This window comes from Chroicocephalus ridibundus, chromosome Z (genome assembly GCF_963924245.1).
Source record: "Chroicocephalus ridibundus chromosome Z, bChrRid1.1, whole genome shotgun sequence".
In the NCBI taxonomy this organism is placed as follows: domain Eukaryota; kingdom Metazoa; phylum Chordata; class Aves; order Charadriiformes; family Laridae; genus Chroicocephalus; species Chroicocephalus ridibundus.
The window spans coordinates 19,335,767-19,361,578 of NC_086316.1; the positions used below are offsets into that span (position 1 = coordinate 19,335,767).

The following is a 25,812-nucleotide window of genomic DNA, read 5'->3' on the forward strand; positions in this document are numbered from 1 at the left end:
GCGCTCCTCCCCCGGCCCCTCTCCCCGGCCGGAGCCGGAGCCGGAGCTGGAGCCGGAGTCGGGGCGGGCGGGGCGAGGCGCAGGCGCGGCGCACGGCGGGCTGCAGCCGGGCCCCCGCGCCGCTCCCGAGAGCCGATGGCAGCTGCACAGCGCGGCCGCCCGGCGGAGCGCGGCGCGGCTCGGCGCCCCCGGCGCGGGATGCGCGGGCGGGCAGGCGGCGGCGGCGGCGTCGGCGGCGGCGGCGGCGGCAGCGGCTGCGGCAGCTCCGGGAGCCGGAGGGACGGGGCCGGGCGGCCGGCGGCCGCCGCGCTCGCCTGACCTGCTGGCCCCACTGGCCGTGCCGGGCTGCCCCGAAGGATGTCCGCCCAGTCCAAGGGGACCGCATCCTCCTCCTCGTCGCCGTCTGAGGGGCCGCCGGCAGCCTCCAAAGCCAAGGTGAAGGAGCAGATCAAGATCATCGTGGAGGATTTGGAATTAGTGCTGGGGGATCTGAAAGACGTGGCCAAGGAACTTAAGGAGGTGAGAAGCGGAGGGCTGCGCGGGCGGACCCTCGCTCTGCCCCGTGTGGGGCGAGCACCCCTCGGCCCGCTCCCCCCGGGGCTCTGCTGACGCCCCCGGGCTCCTTTAACCACTTCTTCACGGCGGGTCGAGCAACTGGTGTCCGGGCTTGGGCACGGGGCGAGCCCCCGGCCGTGCCCCGGGGCGGGCGGCTGTGCCTCGCCGCGGCGCCCGGCGATCGGGAACGGGACGGGGCGGCGCGGCTGGAGCCCCGTGTCCTGGCCGCGGTGCGCCACCGGCGCCCGTCGGGCTCCCCCAGGCTGCGAGGCGGCTCTTCCCGGGGACTTCCCACCTCGGCGCCCCCTTCGGAGGTGTTTTTTTTTTTTTTCCTGGGAGGCCGGGGGTGCCTCTCCTGCGGGAGGAGAGGAGAGTGTTTGGGAGAGCTGCGGGACCCGCAGCCCTGCCCGATGCCGGGCCGGCATCCCGACGGTGGGAGAGGTGTCAGGAGCGGCTCCACTCCCGCTCCAGCGGGTTTAACTTTTCGGCTGCACGGCAGCCCCATATTCACCCCCAGGCAGCATCCCGTCGCGGATCTCCCGGCCGGTGAGGGCTGGGGAGGGTCCCGGACCCCGCGCACCCACCGCCCCGGCGGAAGGGTCGCTGCCCGGCTCGGCAGTACCGGCGCGGCGAAGTCTGCTCCTGCCTCTGCAGGCAGCCTCCCCGAGAGCTGAGCGCCCTGTTTATCTCGTCTATCTGGCAGGATTGCCTTCGCAATCTTTCTTTTGCCGATGGCGAGTGTCGTCTGCCCTCGGTTAATCTGCAGGCAGAGTGCGATTACCGCCGGCATGTTCATCAGCAGGGAAACGCTGAAGGAAGAGAATTTGGCTGTCCTTTTGGAGATTTCGACGTTATCTTGCTTTTGCTACACAACTGGTCGACAGATGGTTGGATTATGCACTGAAATTCAAGTCCAGAATCTCTGTGCATTGCTTTGTAATCCTGTATTTGACATTTATAACAGGCTGTGTTTTTTTGCTATCAAATATTAGTTTTCTATTTTAACAACATTGTCAACAAGTTTCATTCAACAGACTTTTGCCATCTGAGGCAGTCTGAAATTCACCCGGTGCTTCGTATAATCTTGAAAGATGTATAAACACACGGCTCACTAATCACAGCTGTTAGACTTCTTTCTCACCCGCAATTCCAGATTTCTCCTTTTTTGAAAATATATCTATGGTTTCTCTTTTCCTTAATGTGCTGCTGTCCCTGCTTTCTAATTTTTTGAGGTATTTTGAAGTGGAAATAAACATTATTTGTAGGGCAGTTCTTTCAACGTTTTAAAGACTGATAGAGCAAACTGGCTTCTGTTGCTGCAGAAGCACATTTTCAGGACCTGGAGAGGATGTACTCATATCTGTCCCATGAATGTAAATCATTCTCTGCACATAATCAGTCCTAGCTTTCCTTTAGTGAGCAAACAAGATCACTGTAGGTGGAGGTCGTATGTCATCATTTACTGTGGCATGTTTTAGCTAAGCAAACTTGCCTGTTCTGGTTGACTGCATCTATGAAAGAGAGCTGGATTTACCTCTGCTTGATGGGGAAATGGCTTGTGTGGAACTCCTTTTGCCAACTAGAGTGAAATGTAAAAGGGAAGTTGTAGAGAAATGGTGCGGTAACTCTGTTAAGTACTGTGTACCTGTTGAAGGGTGGAAGGATTGCCAAGAGCATCCATTTTGAGAAAATAAAAGTATTTTTTGTAAAAAGGATAGTCAAATCTTGTTCGTAACCACACATGAGCTTTTGAGTAATGCTTTTCTCTAAATATGTCTTACAGACATGATACCTGCGATACTCTGACAAACAAGGGTTGCATATGCAATTGTCTGCTTGCTTGCGGTATTATCATTATGTGTTAAACACACTTTGCAATATTATCATTATGTGTTAAATACACTTTGTATGACATTTATTTTGAAAAGTCCGCAGAAGTTTGCCATCTGGGTACCTCCAGTTGTCCGTCTATGGACTAAATCTGTACAAGATCTATTGACGCATCTGCAATGTATACCTTTTTATGTGCAAATGATTTAATTGATGATATTGTAAGCTAGTGATCAGTCACTTTCATAGAGGGAATGTTAGAAAGCATTGACGGTTCTTTCATTAAAGCACGTAGGAGGTTGTTCTATAGTCAGTTTCAGTGTATTACACACAGGAATATACTTGTACTTCATTTGTGGTTCCTTGCTGTAGGACCAGGCAAAGTAATAAACTAGAGGATGTAAGTTTGCGCTTTCCATTTTCACTATGAATTGTGTTTTTCTGGAAATGTTTTGGCTCCCCTTTTATTTTCACTGGGTGTTTGCTATAACCTTTCCTGTCGTTTGTTCCTCTTTTTTTTTTTTTTAATTAGGAATATAGTACCTGAAAACAGGTTTTCATTCGTTTTATTACTGTTATGTTAAAAAAGACTAAAATTCTGCTACAGTGCTAGGGTATGAGGGCTTTTTTTTTGTGCAGCTACAGTAATATTTAGTTTTGGTATTGAAAATACAGCATTTGTAGAACACTTTTTTTTTTCTATTTATGTCTACCTATTTGTTACCCTTAAGTATAAATGATTTATTTATTAGATTGTACTTAATGTAGCACTTCAGGTATTGGGATAGACTGGTTGTCCTCTCCTAGCGTCTTTCAGTCTTCTTGTGTAAGATTTTATGTTCAAAGTACTGTCAAGTTGAAAGATGGTTTCATTGCTTCGAAGTGAACTGTTCTATAGCAGTACGGAGTATGGCTGTACAAGACTTGTATGTCTTGTTATATTTAGCTTGTTATAGTTCACTTACATTAATGTATTTGCCTCTGCCCTTTGTTCCAATGCTTTTTCTAATTGATACTTCAGCATTTTCTGTATTCAAAAGAGGGGAAGGGAGAAGTGGGAAGAGGATGGGGTGTTAAATCCAGATGCACAAACCATGGAGGTTATAAATTTTCTGTAAAAACACATGACCAAATCATGTGGATGAAAACAAGTACTGTTAGGAGTAGGAGTTACCGTGTCTCAGAAGTGGAACATCTGTCTCTTTTTTTGTCTCTTATTTATTGGTCTGGTCTGGTTAGGTGAATGTAACCACAAAAGACTAAGGATGGAGAAGGGGGGTGACTGGGAGACGTGTTAGGATGGAGTGGTGCTAGGTCCAGAGTCTGAGCTCATGTATGGCTAATCCTCTCTTGGGTGCAGTTAATTTAGGAGAGACTTGGCCACTTTTGTCTCCTTGCTAAAAAGAAACAACGGGGTGGGTGTGTACCGACAGTAGGATGTGTTTCATGCTGGAAGAAATTAATGGATTTAAAATGGGTTGAGTGGCTGTTATTTGATGAATATTCCAAAGAAAAATCAAAGGGGTGCCAGAGGATTGAGCAACACTGTCTGTTTCTTTAGTCCAGGCTATTTCAAAATAAAGTTGGTGAAGCCTTAAGCTTTGATTCTCCTCCAGAGGATTGGATAAAAGACCTTTTTCTCTGGAGTCCCTCTAGAAAGATGTTTATTATTAAGTCTTGCTTTGCAGATGATATTTATCTGTCTGGTACATAAATAATGAGGTGATGAACACTACTGGAAACCAGAACACATGTGGTAATTAAAATATTTTGATTCTAAAATGCATGAGGTAGCCCTAATTTTCTGATGACTTCAGACAGGATGGTAGGGGGTGTGCATGCACACCTGTGGACAGCAGGGCACAGAGATCTGCATCGTCTTAATATTGATATTATAATTTTTAAGACTTCCCTGTTTCACATTTTATGATAATGTTGCACATTTCTGTAGCCTTGCACTTGTTTACATTAAGGAAATACTTAACTAAATCATTTGATAAATACTTTTTTGTACTAATAAAAATTCATCATGCGGAACAAATTCCTGGAAGTTATGTGTGAAACATTTGCATAGCTTTTAATTGGCTAAGTATGTTTCAACTTTTTATCGAAAGGAAGCAGCTGTGTAGCTATCGCCAGTGTTTAGAATAATCCAAAATGGAGGTACAGGAGGAGCAGAAGCCCCCATAGGCACATGCATCAGTAAATTTCCAGTCTTTCCGAGTCTACCTCCTCTGCTTCAAATCCTGCAAAAATGTCTTGCTGACAGAATGAATGAATAATCCTCCCTCATCTAGCTGACGTGTTTATTTGCCATGAAGATGTCATCTATAAAATTTGGGCGTGACTTAACATGTAATGTTTTCTAAAGGATGATGGAACCATCAAATGCCAACCCCCCCCGCCCCCACCCCAAACATCACGACAAAGTTTGTTATGGAGTAGATGACCTGATTCTGTTACCATGCCAGTCGTCATTCTTTTAAATGGAGGGTGGTCGTGTATTCCATGGTCTTCAGTTCTGGATCAGGCCTGCAGGAGCATATTACAATTACAACAATAACGTTTTCCATTCCGTTTTTGTTTTTGTGTTCAGGTAATGATCCAGGTGGCAGGAAGGCGCTTCAGGTTGTTGCCAGTTAGTCCAGAAACTAGGGAGCTGCAGTTTGTATCCACCAAGAGGATTAGAGCAGCAGCAATCAATTGTGTTATCAGTATCTCTGATGTGCAGGCAGCAATACAAACAAATACAAAAAATGTTTTGGGTTCATATTGCTGCATGAAGGCGAGGTGGAGGAGGTATTACAGCACAGGTGTATAATATACTATGTAGAAACCTAAAGGTAAGCAGAACAATAACAAAACATTTTAATCCGTTCCTTATTCTCCTGCTGATCCCTGCCTCTTCTCCTTTTTGGTCTCTCTCTAGATGTCAAGGGCTTGCTGCTCCTTTTGCTAGATAGTGGCAGTCGAAGGAGGAGGTTTTTGAGCATAGTTGTTCCTACTGTTAGGAATCCAGTAAATGCAGATGCCCTTCTTATGCATGGCTTCTGGATGCTGGCCCTCCTGGAGTCTCGCTTCAGTGGAGGCACTCTCTGCGTATGCAGATCTGGTCAGTGAGACGTGAGAGGGACTGAAGCTTTCTTGTGATTTTTATTACTGTACCTGGGATTGTGGTCCGGTTCAGTCACCAGGACCAAGGCATTGTATGACTAATGGCATTGCCCATTCCAAAACTTGCTAATCTCTCCGGCAGCAGGCTTTTTTTTTTTTTCTGATTTCTTATTGCAGTCCTTAATGACAAATGCAATCATGAACTCTGCCTCCTGGATGTTTATTGTAAGTGCAGAGTATGATCCATTATGTAAGAGCAGTACAGTGTATGTACACTGCACAGCAGCTGTATTCTGATGTGCCCAGGGGTCCAGATAAGGCCATAAATAGTCATTACAGGTAACTGAATCATAATTTTCCTTTCCTTTTATTTCTTGTGGTCTGTGAAGCATTTTTACAGTTACACACAACAAAAAAGTGCAAATGCATTAAGATAAAATTCTTACGCTGGTAGTGTCAACAAAGCTAATTGAGCTAAAAGGGAACTGTGAACCTTAAAAAAACAGCCATGTGTTAAGGTTTCCAGGAACATCTTAAATGCTGATATACGACAAGTTAAGGTTGCTCCACAACTGATTTGTAACCAAAGCTACCAAGAGTTACTAATTGTATTGTGTAACACAATGAGAAGAATAACTAGTGTACATGTAGAACATTGCTTGTTCATATCAAGAGGCTTGACAGAGGGAGGCACACTGTCAATTTATGCTAGCTATTTTGTTTTTGTAAACACTCATGTCAGCTACTTCATTCCTTTTATGCAATACTAAGCTCCTGATAGTAATGTGTATTGTGCAACCATGAGCTAAATAGAGCATATATAAATTCAGTTTTCAAATAAAAACAGTACCACAGTGCAAATACGTATTTTTGTGCTAAAGTTTGGACTTCATACAGTCTGTGCACTTCTGACCGTGATACAGAAAACAAAAGTAGTGAGGCACGAAATTCAATCTGTTGCAGTCAGATTTTTCCATTGACTTCAGTAGGACCAAAAGTAAGTTCAGGGGTGACAGAAGTTAGATTTAGGCTGCTTCATTTTTATTAAAACTTCAGAATTCAGAGAAATCGGTTGCTGCCATGTGTAGGTATAAATGTGTCATACAAAAACAATGACTTGGTTGAGCACTGTCATTGAAGTTTTGCAGATTTTTACCAGTTTCCTCTGCAAATGAAGCAATGCTTCTGTTCCCATTACTCACATTGGACAAAATTTTGGAATAGCCTTCCCACTTCCAGTCCAAAACCTCCATCCAAATTAGTACTCACAGTCAATTTGTACACAACTAATTAATAATCCTCTTGGGGGAGGTGCAGGAGAGGTGCAAATGTTGTCCCCGAGTTTTAAAGAGTATCTCAATGAAGAGCATCACTATCCTCTCTAGTTTTCATTTCTTTTAAGGCTGCAAAGTATTGGTGGCTTATAGTAGTCTCTGCGTATTATAACTGTTATTTGAGAGGCAGGTGAACAGAATGGTCAGTGACCTCCTAGGTAGCTCATGTGTATCCTCCCCAGATGTCCCCATTTTTTTTAATTCAGTAGAGGTTGTTGCTGTGAGGCAGACAGAGTGAAGGGGTCGAGTTTGCGTATGGACGGCTGTCCTTGCCACGTAACCTGTGGGTGACATTCACCCATGCAGGTTAACACTAGCTTAATTACCTTTACATAGATAGGGCTTTGTTTTATTCTATCAGTAGTCAGGCTTTTTGTTTTGGTTTGGTGTTCTAGTTGTTTTTTTGTTTGTGGTTTGGTGGTGCCTATTTTTTATAGCAGCTAATGTATGTTGTTTTCTTAACGTACATTACTGAGGTAGCGTTTCGTTCAAATTTCAATGTAGGGTGCATGTTTTCTGTTTTACTGGATCTTTACCATGTTAGCCATGAATGTATGGTACGGGCTTCAGCCTGTACATGCCTCCTTCTGTCGCAGCTCATGTCCAGGTCTGCACATCATTAACTCTGGTCATTCTTGCTGCAGCTACCTGCAATGCTTCAGAATGCCCTTTCTTATTGTACACGGGGGAAGAAGAAAAGCAGAGCCTGCTTTCACTGTGGAAGGGCTGAGAAAATCCCCTCAGTACAGCTTCCCTGTGTCAGGTCGTGTGTGTGTGTGTTGAATGTCTGGGGTGGGAGGGCTTGGTGGCTGAGCACTCGCTTTGGTTTAGAACTGTTGTACTACAGCTGATGGGAGCAGTGAGGAGCGATTGCCTGCAAACAGGAGTAGTACCGTCAGTTGTTGCTTTTGCAAAAATTATAGTATGTTCCTGTGTCTTTAAAGGTTAACAAACTCATCCGTTGTCTTATGCAGCATGTGCCACATTGCATTATGAAGACTGAGAGCACTGATGTTGAGTCATTTCCAGATTTCATTGCAGATTATTTCTCAGTAATCTGAAAAATCCTGCAATTTTAAAACACTTTCAGGTTTTTCTCCTTAAATCTTTCTTGTTAGATCTGCAGTAATTATTTTAGTCTCTCACCCATGATGGTATTATATTCTTCTGTTTGTTGTGGTCTGTTTACAGTTCTTTCAGTGAACACCTTCAAGGTAGAAGCAGAGTAAGAAATTCTTACTTGCACTGTAATAATTTGTGTTGTAAGTAGGAGAAGATGATAATTTAATACTTCTGAAAATAGTGTAAGAAGTTTAGTATTTGTTTAAAGTAAGACCATCAGCATGGGGCTCCAGGACTTCGATGGGGAACCAAAAACTAGATTTGGGCTTTCCATCCAACTGCAGAAAGTGAGGTAAGTGCTTAAAGTATGCAAAATTTTGGTATCTAACAACATTTTATATTTTACTGGAGATGGCACTGTGTTAAAGCAGGCAGCTTATGTGGCCTGAAAGATGCAGATTTTATAAACAAGCAAACTGAAAATATTAACAAATGAACAGTTTGCACTTGCTTCTCTGTTACAATTCTTTGGTTTATACCCATGTAAGTGTGTCCTTTCTGTATAAAATTAATGTGAAAATGTGAAAAATCAAGGTCGTTATGTTTCTTCTTTACTGTGACGTAACAAACCCCAAGTATAACTCTGCCTTTGCATGCTTTGTGATTGAGATTCTCTTCTTTTTTTTTTCTGGTATGCCTTCAGCTTTTTCTTGTCTTTTTGATGAAACTGGGCTAAAAGAACACTTTTTCAGTGTTAGTTCTCTGAATTCTTGTCAGGGCACATACTAATGAGAGAGTAATTGTCCAGCTAATTTAACTGCTGAAAGTTCAGTAGTTATGGGACAAATATTTGGAACAAATATATTTATTTTAAATATAGAATCACAGGCTGGTTGAGGATGAAAAGGACCCCTGGAAATTGTCCAACTCATTTAAGTGTCTGCCAGAGCAGGTTGCTTAGGATCTTGTTCTTGAATATCATCAAGGATGGTGACTCCACAACCTTTTTGAACTGCCTATTGCAACGTTGAATCACCCTTACAGTAAAAATGTTTTGTCTTTTGTTTAAGTAGAATTTCCTGTATTTCAGTTAGTGCCTGTTGCCTGTTCTCTAGTTTAGCACCACTGAGAAGCGTCTGTCTTCGTATTTATACACATTGGGATAAGATTGCACTGAGCCTTCTCCTTTCCAGGCTAAACAATCCCAGTTCTCTCAGCGGCTCCTCATATAACAGATGCTCCAACCCCTTAGTCATCTTCCCAAACTTTTTCTGGATTAGCTCCAGTATGTTAGTATCTGTCTTGCACTGGGGAGCCCAGAACTGCGCACAGTACTCTAGAAGTGGCAGCAAAAAATCAGGTATATATTCAGTAAAAATGCTATGTTGCAAACATTAGCTTCCCTCAATAAATATTTCTTTATCTGAAATTTTCAAATCAGCTGAAAAACGCATTATCTACTTTTTCATTAAAGTTGCAGTAATAAATGGTTATGAACTTCTCACTGCCTGTGATCTGAATCTGGATGTCACTTACTTTCAGACAGAAGAATAAGTAACAGATTTGCAGTATAACTCCCTATATGAGTATAATGGATGCATACAGCAAGGGTGTGGAGCTGGTGTTCGTAAGTGAGTGCAGGCACTGGATGTGGCATTAGGGATGATGGGAAGGGAGGGCTGCAGTTTCTTCTGCTTGCACAGGAATGCCACTCTTCTGTAACATCTCTCCATGGAACTGTGGTACATCCTTTTCTTCACCTCCTAATGAAATTGTCCTGGCAAACCCAATGTAATTATTCAAATTAATTTTGTGAAACATTCAGATCAAGTTTGCCCCTCTGTTCCAACCTCTGCAAATGTCAGTTTCCACTTTGATTTGTCATCTGCTGTTGCATCATACTGATCCCTCCATTTCTGTGAGGCTTTTTGTTTTCTTTTTCTAGCCCTTTTCCTCTTTTCTGTCATAACAGCTTCTGGTGCTTCGGCAACTTTAACTACCTCTCTGCTAGTGGCTATCAAAAGGACATCTGATTGTTAAAAGAGAATGCTTGTCTCTCCATTCTTGAATGTTGACTCCGGAAAGTCAACAGCAACGTTTTAAGATTGGTCTTAAGAATTTCAGGTGACTCTGGCATTCATCTTAGTAACACAGTTGTTCTCCTCATGCATATTTTGCATGCCAACAGGAGATTCTCCTATGTAGGATCTGGAAGCATTGTTAGTATGTTTTTCTAGCTCAGTTTCCAATCTGGTATAGCAACTGAAAGCTGTGGTGTTTGGATTCCAGAGTTACCTGGGTTGTTATTACAAGCAAAAGCTTTTTGTTTAAAGTCCATGATAGGTTAAGTTAACATTGTTTTCCAGCTTTCCGGTTCAGCATCCAGAATATTTAAAATTCACTCCATCTTTTCTCAAAATACTACAGTGCTTCTTTCTTAAATAAATTATTTTCAGTTACCGACTGGAGTGTACTTTATTCTGTAGGTGTTTTTACAGATGATTGCAGAGACCATTTGAATGGGATGAGTCTATGACAGCGGGTAGTCTCTGCTAATGCTACTGAGTTTTATCTGTGATAGCTGGAGTGGTACAGTCTAGGCTTATTTGACTTTCATTGCTTATAGGTAATTTTATGGGGCTGTTTTAAGGATCGGTAAAACTGTGGCGTTTGGAAAAAGAAATGTCCCATGTATGGACACAGTGTCTGTTGTGTAATTTATTAAGGCTATGCTACCATACAAGCATACATACCTCTCCTGAAGTAATAACTTTTATTTCTTTCAGTCAAAGTACAGCTGCTCTGGTGAACCTTTAAGGCTTACAGAAAACTGGTATTTGACCAAACTGGGAGGTTTATGCTGAGGCAAGAGGATGAGGAGGTTGTGGTTCTTAGGTTTTGTTGTTACGTGTTGACAGTTGATTTGCATGTGCTTGTTTTTCAGATGGTGGTTATTTGATTCTATTAGAAAAAATCATAAAATTTGAATGGTTGGATTTAAGTACTTTAAATCATGTGCAAACACTTCAGTTAATTATTTTCATTAGCTGCTTTAAATCTTCACATGCAGAGCCTTTGCTGATGTGATACAGTGTAACCATTAAGGTGTTTGACTAAGCTGAGACTTTAAATTGACTTGATGAGTATCATGGAAAATACAGTGTACCACTAAGAAATATGAGACAACATAGCTGCACAAAAAAACCCCAACCCCCAAGCCAGCATATTGTTACACATCGTAATCTTTAAAGTAGGGGTGGATGGTTGGATGGTTGGATGGATGGATGGGTGGATGGATGGATGCGACGGGTTGCACAACAAAAAGTCATAGTACTTCAGGTGCTGAAGATGCTGAACTAGGAAAAAAAATCTACTGTAGAGGAGTGAAAACTTTCTTTTTAGTACAGACTTAGATAGGTCTGTTTCTTTCTTCCAATTAAAACAGTAACAAGGCAGAAAAACTGAAAATACTCAAGTTTTGTCTTTGAGGAAAGTTTGAAGGGTAAACTAAAACTGAGGACACTGTAATACAATTAGAACAGTGGCTTGAATGGCATTTTTCCACCTATTTCTAGGGGAGTGTAGACTGAATAAACTTAATTTGACTTTGATAGAGCTGTGCCATCTTGTGTTAGCTTGTCTTGTTGTCCTTAAGCGGTGCCAGTCATTCTGGAGGTTTGAGATGTGTGTGTGAAGTTGGTGTCCGACACACGTGATTCATGTTCTTCATTTCAGGAGAAATTAGAACCCCGGCACTTGTATAGACAGTAATGTGTATGAATTGCATTGAAGAGGTTCCAGTTCTTTTATCTAAGGTTTAAGTTCATTGCATACTGAGGAATTACAGTCTAAGATTGATTAAAGCTAGACATACATAGGAATTTTACATTTAATGTTAGGCAGCTGATGGAAATGTCTTTTAAAAATCTCTAAAAATGTGTTCTAAAATCGTAAAAGTCCTTAAAAGGACGTTTAAAATGTGTTCACTAGTCAGTCTTCTCTGAGTTTTTGTTGCAAGACTGTAAGTATTACAGGTAGCATCCTAGTAGAAAACCTGATGGCATCTTAATGAATGACTGCTGTATACTATTTCTAGGAGATGAACACTAAGCTAGCATTGTGAATCTCTAATTCGAGTTTCTTATGAATTAAAAAAAAAAAATCAGTTCTATCAAAGTCAAAGATAAGTGTACATCAAAGTGTACATCTTAGAAACAGGGACCACTTTTATAATACTTTGAACAGAATATTAGATGTACATAGTCAGTTATTTTCTCCGTAATTTGGTAGCCTGATGCAAACTTACATCTGTTTTAGAATAGAAATTATTTCTGAGATTGAATGTTTAACAGATTTTAGTCAAACAAGAGCATAAAATAAAATTCTAAAAGAAAAAGTTAATAAATAACCGTCTGGACAACTTATTTGTGAAAAATGTGAACAACCTTGACTTCATGCTTTGTGTTGTGGAGTCAGGTGTAGTTAGTAATAATCTATTATGAAAAGAAGGAAGGACTTACATTTCTGTAGATCTTGTGGATCTTTTGCTAAATGTGCAGCATTTAGTTTTCCCCACTTCTGACAACGACATCTCATGATATAGCATTAATGTCCTGGGATTATGTGACAGCTTTTCAAATGATTTTTTGTTTCTTTTATAGCTATCTTTTGAAAGAGTGGCAAGGCTCAGAGGGAATTTGAAACATTATTGAGCCTTAATTTTCTAAAGATCAAGTTCTTGTTTTCATAGCTGCATGTTTTGTACATGCCTGTACTTCTCACATGTTCATCTATTATTTCTCAGCTTAATTTATTAATCAAGAATGAGGCATCATTGTTATCATTGTGAATTACAGCTATGATATGTCTTCCTTCCATGCATGGTTTCTTGTACCTAATGACACAAAGTTGTCTGTTACATAAATGCTAATATACTGCAATTAAATCTTGATCAAGTGCCTTTTATGGTAATTAAATATCTATTTTGAACAGATTAAATTGTTTCCTTGCTATTTATACAGTAGCTGTAGTCTTGCGGCACTTCATTACAATTTTTCATTGAGGAACTTTGTGTTAGACTGTGTTAGACTTAGACTCTAGCCTGTATGGCTAGAGGACAAGATGTCAGTACCTTGCTTTCTTCTGACATAGAACAGTAGCAAGTATCTGTGTCTGTAAAGTTTTCTTCCAGTGAAGGAGATGTTCTTGGGAGTCTTCACGTGCTTCCTACTGCAGACTGCCATGTAGTACAGACATAGGGATTATAGTACAATGCTTTCGTGAATGGAACCTGTTTAATCTAGGCAAAAAATCCAAACAGGCAAAGAAATGAACAGTGACAATAAAATTTTCTTAAAATTTTAGTAGTAGTAAGATTAGGAAAAGGTTTATCACGAAGTCTTTTTCCCTTAGCGGTACCCTTATCTTTGATTTCCTTCTGCTTCTGGTTTTTGTATGGCATTTATTTGAGATGCAAAATATATGTATGCTAAATTAACATACACAGAGCACTGTGTTGTTGTGGCTAGACTACTTGCAGAACTTGTCCCCTGTGACATAGACATGACATAATTTTCTCTGTTCATGCATGTGTGTCCTCTAGTGGAAGTGATTGCAGATAATACACGAGGCATCCTCCTTTGTTTTAGGAAGCACATCCTGTTTCTAGCTCTATAGAAGGAGATTTATCTGAAGTAGTGATTTTCTTTAAGGACATCAAAGGGGAACAAATTACCTTAGTGTTTTCTGAACCACATCTGAGGAATAATGAAACTGTAAAAGCTCTGTAGAGACTCACAGGCTAAGTAGAAGTATTTGCAGGATGAGATAGCGGTGTGGGCCGCTCTATCATTGCCGTGTGTGTTATCAGGAAGGAAGTCTTGAAAATGAATAATCTACTTTCCTAAATGAGAAGGCAAACACGTTGCATTAAATGCAGCAAGAATTTAACAGTTTGCGTTTTAGAAAGGTTCTGCGTTGTTATTCTCCGAGGAATATGTCCTGGATGAATGCTGACACAGTGTTATCATCTTAATTTGCAGACTGCTCTTGTCCTTTTCTGCTCATCCTTGCCTTGTGTAACAAGATTGGTAATTTTCACTAGAAGTGTGAAGAAAATCTTAACTACAGAAAGTAGGAATAAGAATTATTTGTGAATTTTTTTAATTCTTGGCAAAACCTCAGGATGTCACAGGTGCTGGAACTGTTGACATAGAATGAAGAACTTGGAGAAAATTCAGGAAGAAAGAAAGGAAGAAAAAGAAAGGCAGATGGTGGGGAAAAAAACCTTTGCCTGACAGTTTTTTAAGTTAGAAAAGGAAGATGAAACTGGAGTAAAAGACATTCCAGCCTTAAGCTCAGTTTATATTATCTGAAATGTCATGACTTCTCTGTGTGGTGGTCTATGTTTTATTGAAGAATAGATGACTGGAAAGCGCAAACTATGTCTCTGAATCCAAGACCTTTCTCTTGGAGGCAGATCACATGTTTCTTTGTGAGTTTATCTAGCTCCATTTTAAATATATAAATTTTAAATTTAAATCAATTTTAAATATAAATATATATAAATTATATAAACATAATTTAAATCTATCAATTTCTTTTGTTTATCTCTTCTTCCTACTGTTCCCATTGGAATATTTTTTTATAACAATTGATGTAACAACTCAGAAGAGTTTAAATTTATTTTTTAATTTTTTTTTTTTAAACACTCAGGCTTATTTTGCTAGTTTTGCCACTCAGCTAAGGTAGCTCTTGAATATCTCCCTTACCTGTACTTGTATTGGTACATGAGTAAAGAAAGTCTCACTTCCTTTATTAATTTAATAGACTCTCCATTTGATGAAACAGGGAGCTGGAACTATCCCTTTCGCTGCATCCTGAAGTTGCATTTCCATTTTTGTGTCAGATTGGCAGCTGACAGCCATGCTGTGATCACCTTGTACACAGGGGGTCTTTTCCGCATAGGTCTATGAATTAATGAACTTCCAGTCTGTAGCACAAAGCTATTTAGTTTGTTCTCATGGTTATGATCTTGCATATTGCGCAATGGGAATTTTATTCCGTTTCTAAGTGTCTGTGAGATTTATTTCATCCCCTGTGTATTGCCTCCTAGCTCTGCTGGATCAGCAGATTTCCTCAGAGCATTTACAACATTTTTGACAGGGTAATTAATAAAAATATTGTATGACAATAGCCAAAGTCTGGTTAAGGAGTTTCATTGCTTTTTCCTCCTGACCCAAACTACTGCTGTCTGTGTATCTAGAAAACCAGTAAACTATAAAGTCATCAGCAATCCACCTGGAGGTGGGTTTTCAAATAGTATGTACTTAAGTTGTGGAATATCTTGCTGCTATACTTCATGGAGAATATGAGTTTTCAGGCGTTGAAGATGATAGTGGACAAAATTAATGAGAGGGAGCTCTCTGAATGCACAGAAAACCCTAGAAGCCAACTAAATGTATAGAATGAAGCACACGTCTCAGGGAAAACCCCAGGCCACAGGTGGCTGTAGCCTGGAGAGTGCTTAAAGAGACTACTTATTGTGCTCTTCAGCATCTGTTTTTGATCAGTGTCGGAAACAAGATGATAGGCTAAATAGAGGCTTGATCTCATCCAGTATGGCCATTTTTATGCAGTTTGATTATCATAGCTTAGCCAGTTTTATTTACTGTCTTTATTTCTTTCTCATAGGCATTCCAAAGTTAAGGGATTTCATTTTAGATTTATCAGCCTGTAACTGCCATTCTTCCATTTAAATATAAATATAAAAGTAATATAATACTTTTTCTCCACCACTTGGTATCTCATTTGACTGTCAAGATTAAAAAGTCTTGCTACTGGCCCTGGAGATAACTCTGCTAGCATTTCTGTAGCAGCCCAGCTGAGCTCATCCCACGCTGCTCACCTCAGCACATTGAGTTTCTGGGCTTTTATTTCTGTCTCTGATGCTTGGAGTTTAATTTCCATTGTCCGTGTTGCTGCTGGATAGGCATAACTGACATTCAGTGTAGGAATAAAAGCCAAATAGTTCAACCAGCACTCTTGTAAGCTAATACAAATTCAAATTTGAAGGCCGCCTGCCTTTAAAGTATACTGGCAACCATATTCCTTACTTTTCTTTAGCAAATTTCAAGAATCTTTCAATACTTGCAGTTGCAAAGTCTAATTCAGGTTGTTAATTATCTCTTTAACAATAAATTCTTCCTTACAATTCTTAGTTTCATGAAGTTTTGGTGGATTGTTTATTTCTGTGTGCTTTTGGGGGTAATTTCTTACCAAATGAGTTTTGGAAGTGAAGGGCTATGATACTTCTGATTGGTTTTGTACTTTTACTTGAATAAATTGTACTCCTCTGTATCCAGATTCATGAGCTTAGTTAGTCTTGTTAGTAAGGCCCTTGTATTTTCTCAACATCTGTCTTTTTCAAATTCAAGACCTAGGTCTGTCTGTTTGTTTATTTATTTATTTATTTTAAACTAAGTTTGTTAATCTGCTGTCATTATAGGCAGGGTTATTCCCATGATTGCTGTTTCTACAGGGCCTGAAAGGTCTGAAATGGTATAATCTCCTGCTGAAATAGTGACTATCTGAAAAGGATGTTTCTGGTTTCACCCTTAGGGATACTTGTGTATGACCATTAATGATAGCAAAGTTGCACGTATTGTTGGACATCCTTGAGTTAGGAGGAGATGGGAAGTGCAAGTGCCAGCAAATGAGTAGTTTACTGGACAATGAAGTAGATTCTGTGGGTTTAGTTTGCCCGATAGGTTCAAAGGCTAATAGTTACCAAACATTTTTGTGAAACAATGGTTACACCACTGTAGTGTTACTAAATTATTGTTACAATAATTTAAATGACAGAATTTGAGACTGCAAAGACAAGAGCTGAAAAAGACAAGACGCAGTGAAGGAAACTGTTGTTGGTCTTCAGAGTCTGAGTAATGTCTGTGCAGTCTGGCAAGGAAATCTGAAATGTCAGGAATACAACCTCAGGAGGAATTTTCCCTGAAATTTATTCTGTCCTTTTTTCCCACCTCCTAGAAAAGCTTCCTCTTAGTCACCTTAAATTGCAGCTCTTACTTGCATGAAGGAGTATGTCCACTGTGACTTTTTCCACAGTGGCAGTCTCCGGTTGTTATTTATAGACTTAAGCATGTTTCCATTTTTCTTGGGATTTTTTTTTCCTTGGATGTTAGAAAATCATAGTATTTTTGTATTGTGCTTGATTCAGAAAGCATATGTTGTGGTTCTTTTTTTTTGTATCTGTCTGTTTTCTCAATTTTTTCCCAAACACGATTATTTCCCAAACACATACTTTGAAATATCTTTTCCTCTTCTTCTCTGTTATTTCATTTTACAGGAAATGAAGGCTATTTACATCATTAAATTCTGTCCTTGTTCTAAGACAAAGTGATGCTTCTAATAAACTACCTTAGGTATGCTGGCCTGTTTTGTCTTGTGCAAACTCACTGATTCTCTCAGCGGTGGAGTGAACTTTCTGAATGTTTCCAGTCTTCCTTGAGGGTTAGGTTTCATCTTTTGTGAAACCGTGGCCAAGGAGTAACACCTCATTGGAACTGGAGAGTCCTACCTAGCGGATTTTTCCTCCTCCCTGCTCTCCAGTTAGTAGCCTGTTTTTTCAGGCTCTGGGAAATGTTGTATCAAGATACCCAATTAAAAGCAAGAGCAATAGTAGCTGAAGACAGCAATTTAAGTGGTGTTCTTTTATGAAGGAGTGACATTAAGCATTTGTCTTTGCATGTTGTTACAAACCTACTCAATCAGTGAAGTAAAATAATGTCTGGAGGACAAATTTGCTATAGCACGCTATATATTAATGTAAAAGGAGCACTGTCCAAAATGGCTGGGTACATTTTCAAAGGCACAAAATGCCATTCTGAAGAGTTTACTTGGTTTTATTCATTTAATTTTGCTTTGTTTTGCTTTGCAGACAAAAATAATTTACAGATTGTGTAACACATCACTGTCTTGCCAGGTGCTTCCCATTATAAAATACCATCTTCAGTTATTTGTAACTTTTTTGTTAATGCCAGATAGTTCAGACAGAGAATTTCAGTGCTGAGTTCTGCATCATGCTGGCATTATTTTTTTTTAAAGCTTTATTTTAGACTAAGTGGTTGATCTGCTTCAGAGCAATAAGCATGGGAAAAGTTCATTGTTTTGATCACAGAATCATAAAATCATAGAATTGCCTAGGTCGGAAGAGACCTTTCAGACCATCTAGTCCAACCAACAACCTAACTCTGACAAAACCCATCACTAAACTACATCTCTAAGCACTACGTCTACCCATCTTTTAAATACCTTCAGGTATGGTGACTCAGCCACTTCCCTGGGCAGCCTGTTCCAATGCATAATAACCCTTTCAGCATCAAAATTTTTCCTGCTATCCTGTCTAAACCTCCTCCAGCATGACTTGAGGCTGTTTCCTCTTGTCCTATTGCCTGTTACCTGGGAGAAGAGACCAAGCCCCACCTGGCTACAACCTCCTTTCACGTAGTTGTAGAGAGCGGTAAGGTCTCCCCTCAGCTGTCATGCTTTCCGTCTTCATGCTTGAAAGCTTTTTTCCCCCTTTCCTTTCTTTACTTTTGCAAAGGAGTCTAGCCTTTGCTAGCCTTTGCTATCGTTTGTTGTTGTTTCTTTTTTATCATGGAAGCCTGTACGACATGACCAGTGAATGTAGATGCCCCATCTGAGCTGCTATAGCAAGTCTGAGTCCAGGACTTCCAACTTGTGAGGGAGGAGGATTTATTTTTTTTTCCTCCTTCCCTGAGTAAACCATGCCACTCTGCTGACCTAACTTGGTGGAGAGATGCACGCCTGAAGCGAAAGGAGAAGGTTAAATAATAGGTCGAAGGTAAACTGGGGTGAGGATGCTGCGATGCACATAAACTGCATGTACAATTTACCTTTGCATAAGGAAGGGTTGGCAGAGGGAGATGGGAAAATGACTGTAAATGAAAAACTGTTATGATGATAAGGCTGTGATCAGAGATATGCTCTGGGAAGAAGATGTCAAGTTTGAGAGTTTTGAGAGAATCCGTGTACTGAGGTCCTTTTTCTTCAGAGCGCTGAGTGAAAAGGATCCCAGGATCTTGGACTCTCTCAAACCTTGATCTGGAAATGTGTGAAACCCTCTAGTGAAAGGTCCATTGCTCTCTCAGATCCTTCATATCATGTCTTGTCAATTATCTTTTTTCTTTGTGTACCAGTAGTCATAATGATCTACATGACTCAACTATCAGTATGGTGCCAAATGATAGAGTTGATCTGTTTTAGATTGCTTTTAAACTAGGAGATGCAATGTAAACTTAGGGTGTCTGTTCTTAAAATGTTTTCCTTATTGGTTTTGATGCAGTTTTCAGTGTCATTCCCATAACTGTTTTACGTGAGACTCTGCCTTGCTTAGATCATGTTGTGATGGTTCATGCTTGCTATATAATTAGCTGTGTGATACTATGTCGTTGTAATTATTTGGTGCGGTAGCCCATGCGTTATACATAGCATGATATTCAGAGCTTTTCTGAATGAAGAATTAATTTCCTATTGGGCTTTTCTGTGATAAGCGTCATTATGGTCCTGGAAAGTCTCATAAATGTTTAATGAATTTACTTTCATAATACATTTACGAGGTGAGGGAGTATCTCCAGTTCACAGATACAAGACTGGAGGGTGCCAAATACAAACCAGTAGAAACCTCATTTTTCAGTGTATTAAGGACTTTATAGCTCCACTGACTTCAGCTGTAATAGGTTTATCTTTGGCAAATCAGAGATGAGTATTTCAGTTCAGAAAATAAGGAATATACATCTGCATGGTAGGTTAATTTTGACGGCAGTGATTTCCTACAGTATTGCCAAGCTGTGTGGCAGAGGCAGGGGTAGAATCAGGGTATATTTGAAACTCATTTATTGAATTAGCTACTGGATCATCTCTGCTCCCAGCCCCCTGCCTTTTTTTTAAAAGTCTCTGTTGCTTCTGTACCTTCCAACACAGTAGTCCAGGGCTCTTTTACCAAATGAAATTGGTCTAGTCTCAGGCCAGCTTGACCTTTTCCATTCAGTCAGGTGGGACTTAAGTTAAAAATACTGTATAATCCAAGTCTGGACCGTAAAGTATATTTGCTAGGGGCTCCAACTAAAGTTGTAGGGGCTATTTTGTCCCAGTGACCCTAATTTTTACCCTAATTTTTAAGCTTTAGATTTTGGTAGAAAGGACACTAAAAGGGTGCAAAGTTTGTGGTAATTTATGTAATCTAGGAAAACTGAATCATATACATTGAAATGAACATCTAAAACCAGATCCCTGACTGAAATGAGGCCACTAAAAATGGTAAGTTCGGAGATGGTTTATGCAAAATGAATCAACAGCTAGCTGAAATTAACTAACTGAATTATGAAGTGTAATAGCGTGTCTATCTGTTAACTGTTTTCAGCTGAAGTGCTATTGAAATTTGCATGCATTAAAGGAGAAAATGCCCCCAAAAAGTTAAGTGGTTTTGGGAGGAGATTTCAGCCTTGTTATTTTAATGATTCTGTTTTTCTCAGAATCTCTTTTGCAGAGCCATTTGCAGCAGGATCTTCTAGTGCTCATGTAGTGCTCACTGATCACAAAGGTGTCAGGTATAAGCATCTAGCTATTTAAAAGGTATTTCAGGATCTGTGGAATCTAATCAGTCTATGGAAATATTTTTTCTTATGATTGATTAAAGCAACTGTAAACATTAATTTTAAATTTAAATTAAGTGATATGAGATATTATTTTCTCTCCTTCAGTCTAAATTTATATAGATCTTCTGGTTTAAATTTCAGTCCTGTTTTATCTCATTGCTCAAAGATAATCTAAATTATTTTCATTAAAAAATTAGTTATGCTTTTGAAGAAATGTGCACTCTTTTTACTGTGTTAGCTTGATCAATAATCACCTTTAGAGATACTGTGGCACTCAAAGAGAATCTTTTATCCCCTAACTTTCATAAGAAAGTTGTTGTTGTCTGTTGTTTGGGTTTTTTTTTTTTAAAGAAAAAAAGAAACCAAAAAGAAGAAAGTGGAATTTGCTTGCTCTTCATTATAATATGTACTGTGAAAACAGACTGGTTACATTTTTTCACTGGAATTTTAATGAAGCAAAGCCATCAAGGAACTAGGGTAGATGCTTTTTAAAATTGTAAATTGAAATCCATAAAAAAACTAAGCCTATTGCAAGAAGGAAATTCTTCCCATAGGTGAACTATGTAATACACTCTACTTTGTTTCCATGGCACATTTAACTTTTTTGTAGTGTACTTTTTATGTAGTAAAAGGACACTGAAAATGAAGATATGAATCTTTTACAACACTCACTCTTTCTATCTCTGGTGTTCCCTCATTTTTTTCACTGGATATTGTCAGCATTTTATTTCTTATTATGAAGGCAATACAGCTTCTGGCATAACACGGCATTAGGGAAGACACTGTTCAGCTACCACTCGAAAATGTTTTTCATTCCTGAATTGTGTTGCAGCATAAACCCAAAGTCAGTGATGTATTTAGTTTCACATATGTTGAAAGGCTCATCACAACTTGGAGAGGCAGGAGAGGGGAACTTTTTTGAGGTTTTTGTTATATTTAGAGGTGACAAATTGCTAGGTTACATGTAGCTAAAATTATGCCTAAATCAGCAGTTGAAACTGAAAGAAGTTGATACTGGTCTTTTGTTGATTTTTATATATAGCTTGTGTGTTTTTAGGTTAAAGATTTTAAGCAAAAAAGAGTTTAGCATAATTTTTATTTGAGTATACTGCTGCCTGTTCTTTATGTACATCCGTGTACAAGTACGGTCTCTGTCTTATCTGGGTTTTTTTTGTGTTTTGGTTTGTCTTTTCTTGACGTGATTTCTTTCAGATCTTCAAGTCACCTGTCTAGATGATCACTGCAGCAGTGTTGAAGGTCTGGCATATTTGTCAACTTTCTTGATAAAGAGTTGCTGTCCTTCCATTGAATCTGCACCTGTTCAGGTGCTAGGAAGACCACCTTTGCAGTTTCAATAGCTGAATGAGAATTAGTTTTAAATTCAGTGGGAATTGGGGATTATCGTTGCAACAAACAAGCCCTGGTTCACGCTTTAAACTTGGGCTGCAGTAAAGTCTTTTTGAAAGCCATTTTAACATCTGAAATCTATTTTATATTTGAAATGAAACCCTGAAGTTAATTATTTTTCCTTGGTTGACCTAGTTGTAGGTTTTATTACAAGTATAGTGCACCTGGAAATATCTCCTGACAAAGGATTTTGAAAATGAAATGCTGTGTAACATTATAGCCTAAACTCAGCTTCATGTCTGTGCACTTGGTTTGACTGTATTTCCCTGACCTCACTTGGGTGTTGTAAAAATAACTGCACTGAAGATTGTAAAATGCCTATATATTATGGTAATAGGGGCCATGTAAGTACCTAAGATAGATGGATAGACAGATAGCATTAGTGCATTAGCGGGTTCCTTGAGAACACTAACCAGATTAAGTGCCAGTGTTCTTCTATGTAGCAATGTTAATTGCCAATTTTTGGCAGTTGCACAGGCGCTAATTACTTTTTAATAGAACCAATGGAAGAAAATTTTCCACTAAGCTTTTATGGATAATTATTGCAATTTTTTTTTCTTCCAGGAGCTTGAAAGTTTGCTCTTACAGCATCCATCAGATCTGTCTTCCAGATAAATGGTAGCATTACAGCACGTGCAAGATTGTATTCTGTAGCTTTATACCATCCCTGTCTGCTTTTTAAATGATACCATTTAGAACCTACTCCCTCACTGAACAGAGAGTTTATACAAATAACACATTAACACATTGCTTTGTCTTGTTCAAATGCATCGTGTTTCTACACAGTGCGTTACTGAACAGACACATCTGTAGGGACTGTCCACTGTACTCAGAGCTTTTGGAATGAAGCTTCATGACCGTGCTGAATAAATATACAAGAGTGCTGGAATTTAATGCACTAAATTTGCCAGTGTCTTTTTCCAAAGGTTTCCCGGATTTACTTGTATGGCTCATTCTCTCATTATGTGTTCATGTTGTGCTCAAAACGAGAAGAAGAAATTGCTGTATGAATGGTCTCAGAAAGACAAGATCCATGTAAGATGATAAACTTTAAATCATGTTAAAAGATGAGTGAGTCATTGCAGTTGGACTGAAACGGTATTGGCATCATCGTACGTTACCCTTCTGTCAAGAGTCTGTTACAGTTCATTGGGATTTTAATATAACACTCATATTTCATAATAATTCATCAACCAATATGCAGTGTCTTCTCTGTGGTAATGAGTGAGGCTGAACACTAATGTTTTTGGCTGCAAACCTCACTGTGGCTTCAGTATTTCCCATCGACTACAGGGCAAAATACCAGGTCTTCAACTGTAGGGGATTCTTTGAAGGACAAGACCTGCAGATTTAAAAAGGGAATGAGGGTTTGTGTTGGTCAAATTCTGGTAGTTTATGAGAACGTCCTCAAGGTAATAGCGATATGTAAAAACAAGAGTGTTTTGGTGGGCAGTGGGCAAGTAAGGACAGTGTGCCCCAAACCACCCGCTCTGCTGGGACTGAGGCAGAGTTCACTCAGGTGTGTGTGGGTCCTACATTCACTCTTGTCCTGCGTTTGGCTCTAAAATACGCCTCGGACAAGCCTGATCCTGTTTGAAATATTACCAGAATTTGGACAAAATTTTTTCATAGTTTTTTTCTTGAAGCTTTTACTGGAATAATTATCTAACCACTAGTTAAAATAAAGAAGAAAAATGAAAATGGGAGAGCTATTGTTCAATTTGCACTGTTATTCATAAGGATTTTTTTCTTACTGTTTGTTGTATTACATGTGATTTATAACTTTGGGTGTATAGGTTGAAATTATTACATCCTGATAGGAAATGATGATTATAGAGTAAGAAACCTGTGTTTTAATTTAAAAAATAATTTAAACATCAACAATTGCTAAACCTGGTTGAAGCAATGTTTGCCTAGAGATCCATTAAAAACATCTTTCTAGTGTTTGTGTGTGGATAATGTGTTTATAATGTAGTATATGCTCATTCTCTTCTCTAGAGCCATCAGTTGATTTGCATTAATTGCTCTCCACTGCTTCTTTCTCGCTTCTTTATGCCTGTCACTTAAAAATAAATAAGTAAATAAATTAAAATCACTCTTACCCCTCCCAAAATCACCTTTCCCTTCCAAGCCATCTCTTTCCACTGTCCTTGCGACTTGGTAATGGAATAGTCAGTATCACAAACTTTGCTTAGAATACTTCATATGGCATTCAGTCACACATTTCAAGGGGTTTAAAATTGCAGCTCCTTATGATCTTAATCATGATGAAAAATCTTGTTGTTGTACTGAAACTTAAATAAAACTGCAAGTTACAAGATTTGTTGCACTTTCTGAACTCTTCTCCAGAGTGAGGATATTTTAAACAGCTTGTATTGAAGCATTTTATTTGTTTTATAAGTTAGTATTTTATGCAGGCACAGACATATGAATAGATGAGAAGGGAGAGAAGTGGCACTGGGAGAAGAGGCTTCCAGGGAAAGGAGAATGCTCTTAGCAGTTGGAATAGATGGCAGATGTCAGAAACATGTCTGTGTGAAGTTACCCTCAGCGTTGGGTGTAACTAAGTTGACTGGTTCCCTCATCTCCTAGTGGTAGAAACTACTACAGATGGTTCAAGCACATGATGGGAGTAACCTGCGCAAGACTGCTGGGAAGGTGTTTAAATCTAAAAAATGCCATTTTCTAAGACTGGGCAAACATGAAACATGGAGCAGGAAATAACCAGCACCCATCAAAACAGGCAGACGCAAGAAATCCGAGTAACATTGAGGACAAGAAATGACACTCCTTACAAGTCACTCTACATCTTACAATAACTTAATCCAGAACTCCCATTAAGGTCTGGCTGTTGGGCTACATGGCTAGCACAGAGAGCAATAATGGGATTATCTTTTCTCATAACTCGTAATTCAGTAACAGAATATTGCAGAATGCTGATATATGTAGAAATTCATTCATCAGAATGACCGTATGACTGTGCCATCATTGTCCGCAGCTGGATGTAGTCCAAGGCACTTCCTTCAGTTCCAGGCTCTCGATTCATGGACTTCATTAAATGTTAGAGCCATCCTGCTGTACGTTATCAGATCTGCTGAGGCCACTGTTCTACCACTTCTCTTGCAGTGTGTGGGGAGCAGGAGTACACCAGGAAATTTGCTATATTGACGTCCTTATTTAAGACTTTAGATGTTGATTTGCCATTAGTACACCAAGGATTTTGTGATGGGTGTGCAGAAAGTATGGCATCTCATCTATGGCAAGAAACATCGCACATGCAGAAGGGTCTTAATTGTGTACCATAGCCCTCACTGTTTCAGAAATTAGACTGTTGTTCATTTGAAGCTGGGTTCAAAGGCATTCTTAATTCAAATGGAGATATGAAATAGCTCATGGTTCTTAGCAGGAGTGATTTCTTACAGTGGTAAAATGCTGCGGTTTGTCACGCGTACAATTTTAAGCTTATAGGCAAAATCAAAGTAAGGACAGTGGGTATGTTTCAGTAATTGACGCAGTTTCTGAAATCTAAGTTTGTAAAAGCTGACTAGACCCTACTACCCCCACTGACTAGACCAAAGGCTAAATAGGTGGTGCTAAGTCTAAGGAAAGCCTAATGCTGGTTCTAGAATAGGCTGGGTTTCTGCTGATAGAGAGACTACATTCTCCTTTTCTGTACTAGTGTAAATTTATTAGGTACAAATCTGCTTTGTATTTTTTTAAATTATAATTTCAAGCAATTTGGGGACAAAATAATTAAAAATGTAATACTGTTTTACAGTCAGAAGCCATCTTTGATGGTTCAAAATCTGTGTTTCTCT

The 25,812-nt window shown here is 39.5% G+C and overlaps 1 protein-coding gene across 1 annotated transcript in view; it reads left to right on the top strand.

Annotated features, from left to right (window-relative positions):
* Nucleotides 1-211: 211 nt before the first annotated feature.
* Nucleotides 212-25,812, top strand: part of PRR16 (proline rich 16) — a 158,725-nt gene continuing 133,124 nt past the window's right edge. The window contains exon 1 of the mRNA XM_063321153.1: nucleotides 212-519. Within this exon, the coding sequence (XP_063177223.1) occupies nucleotides 358-519 (162 nt within the window). The 5' untranslated portion in view covers nucleotides 212-357. The remainder of the gene's footprint in view (nucleotides 520-25,812) is intronic.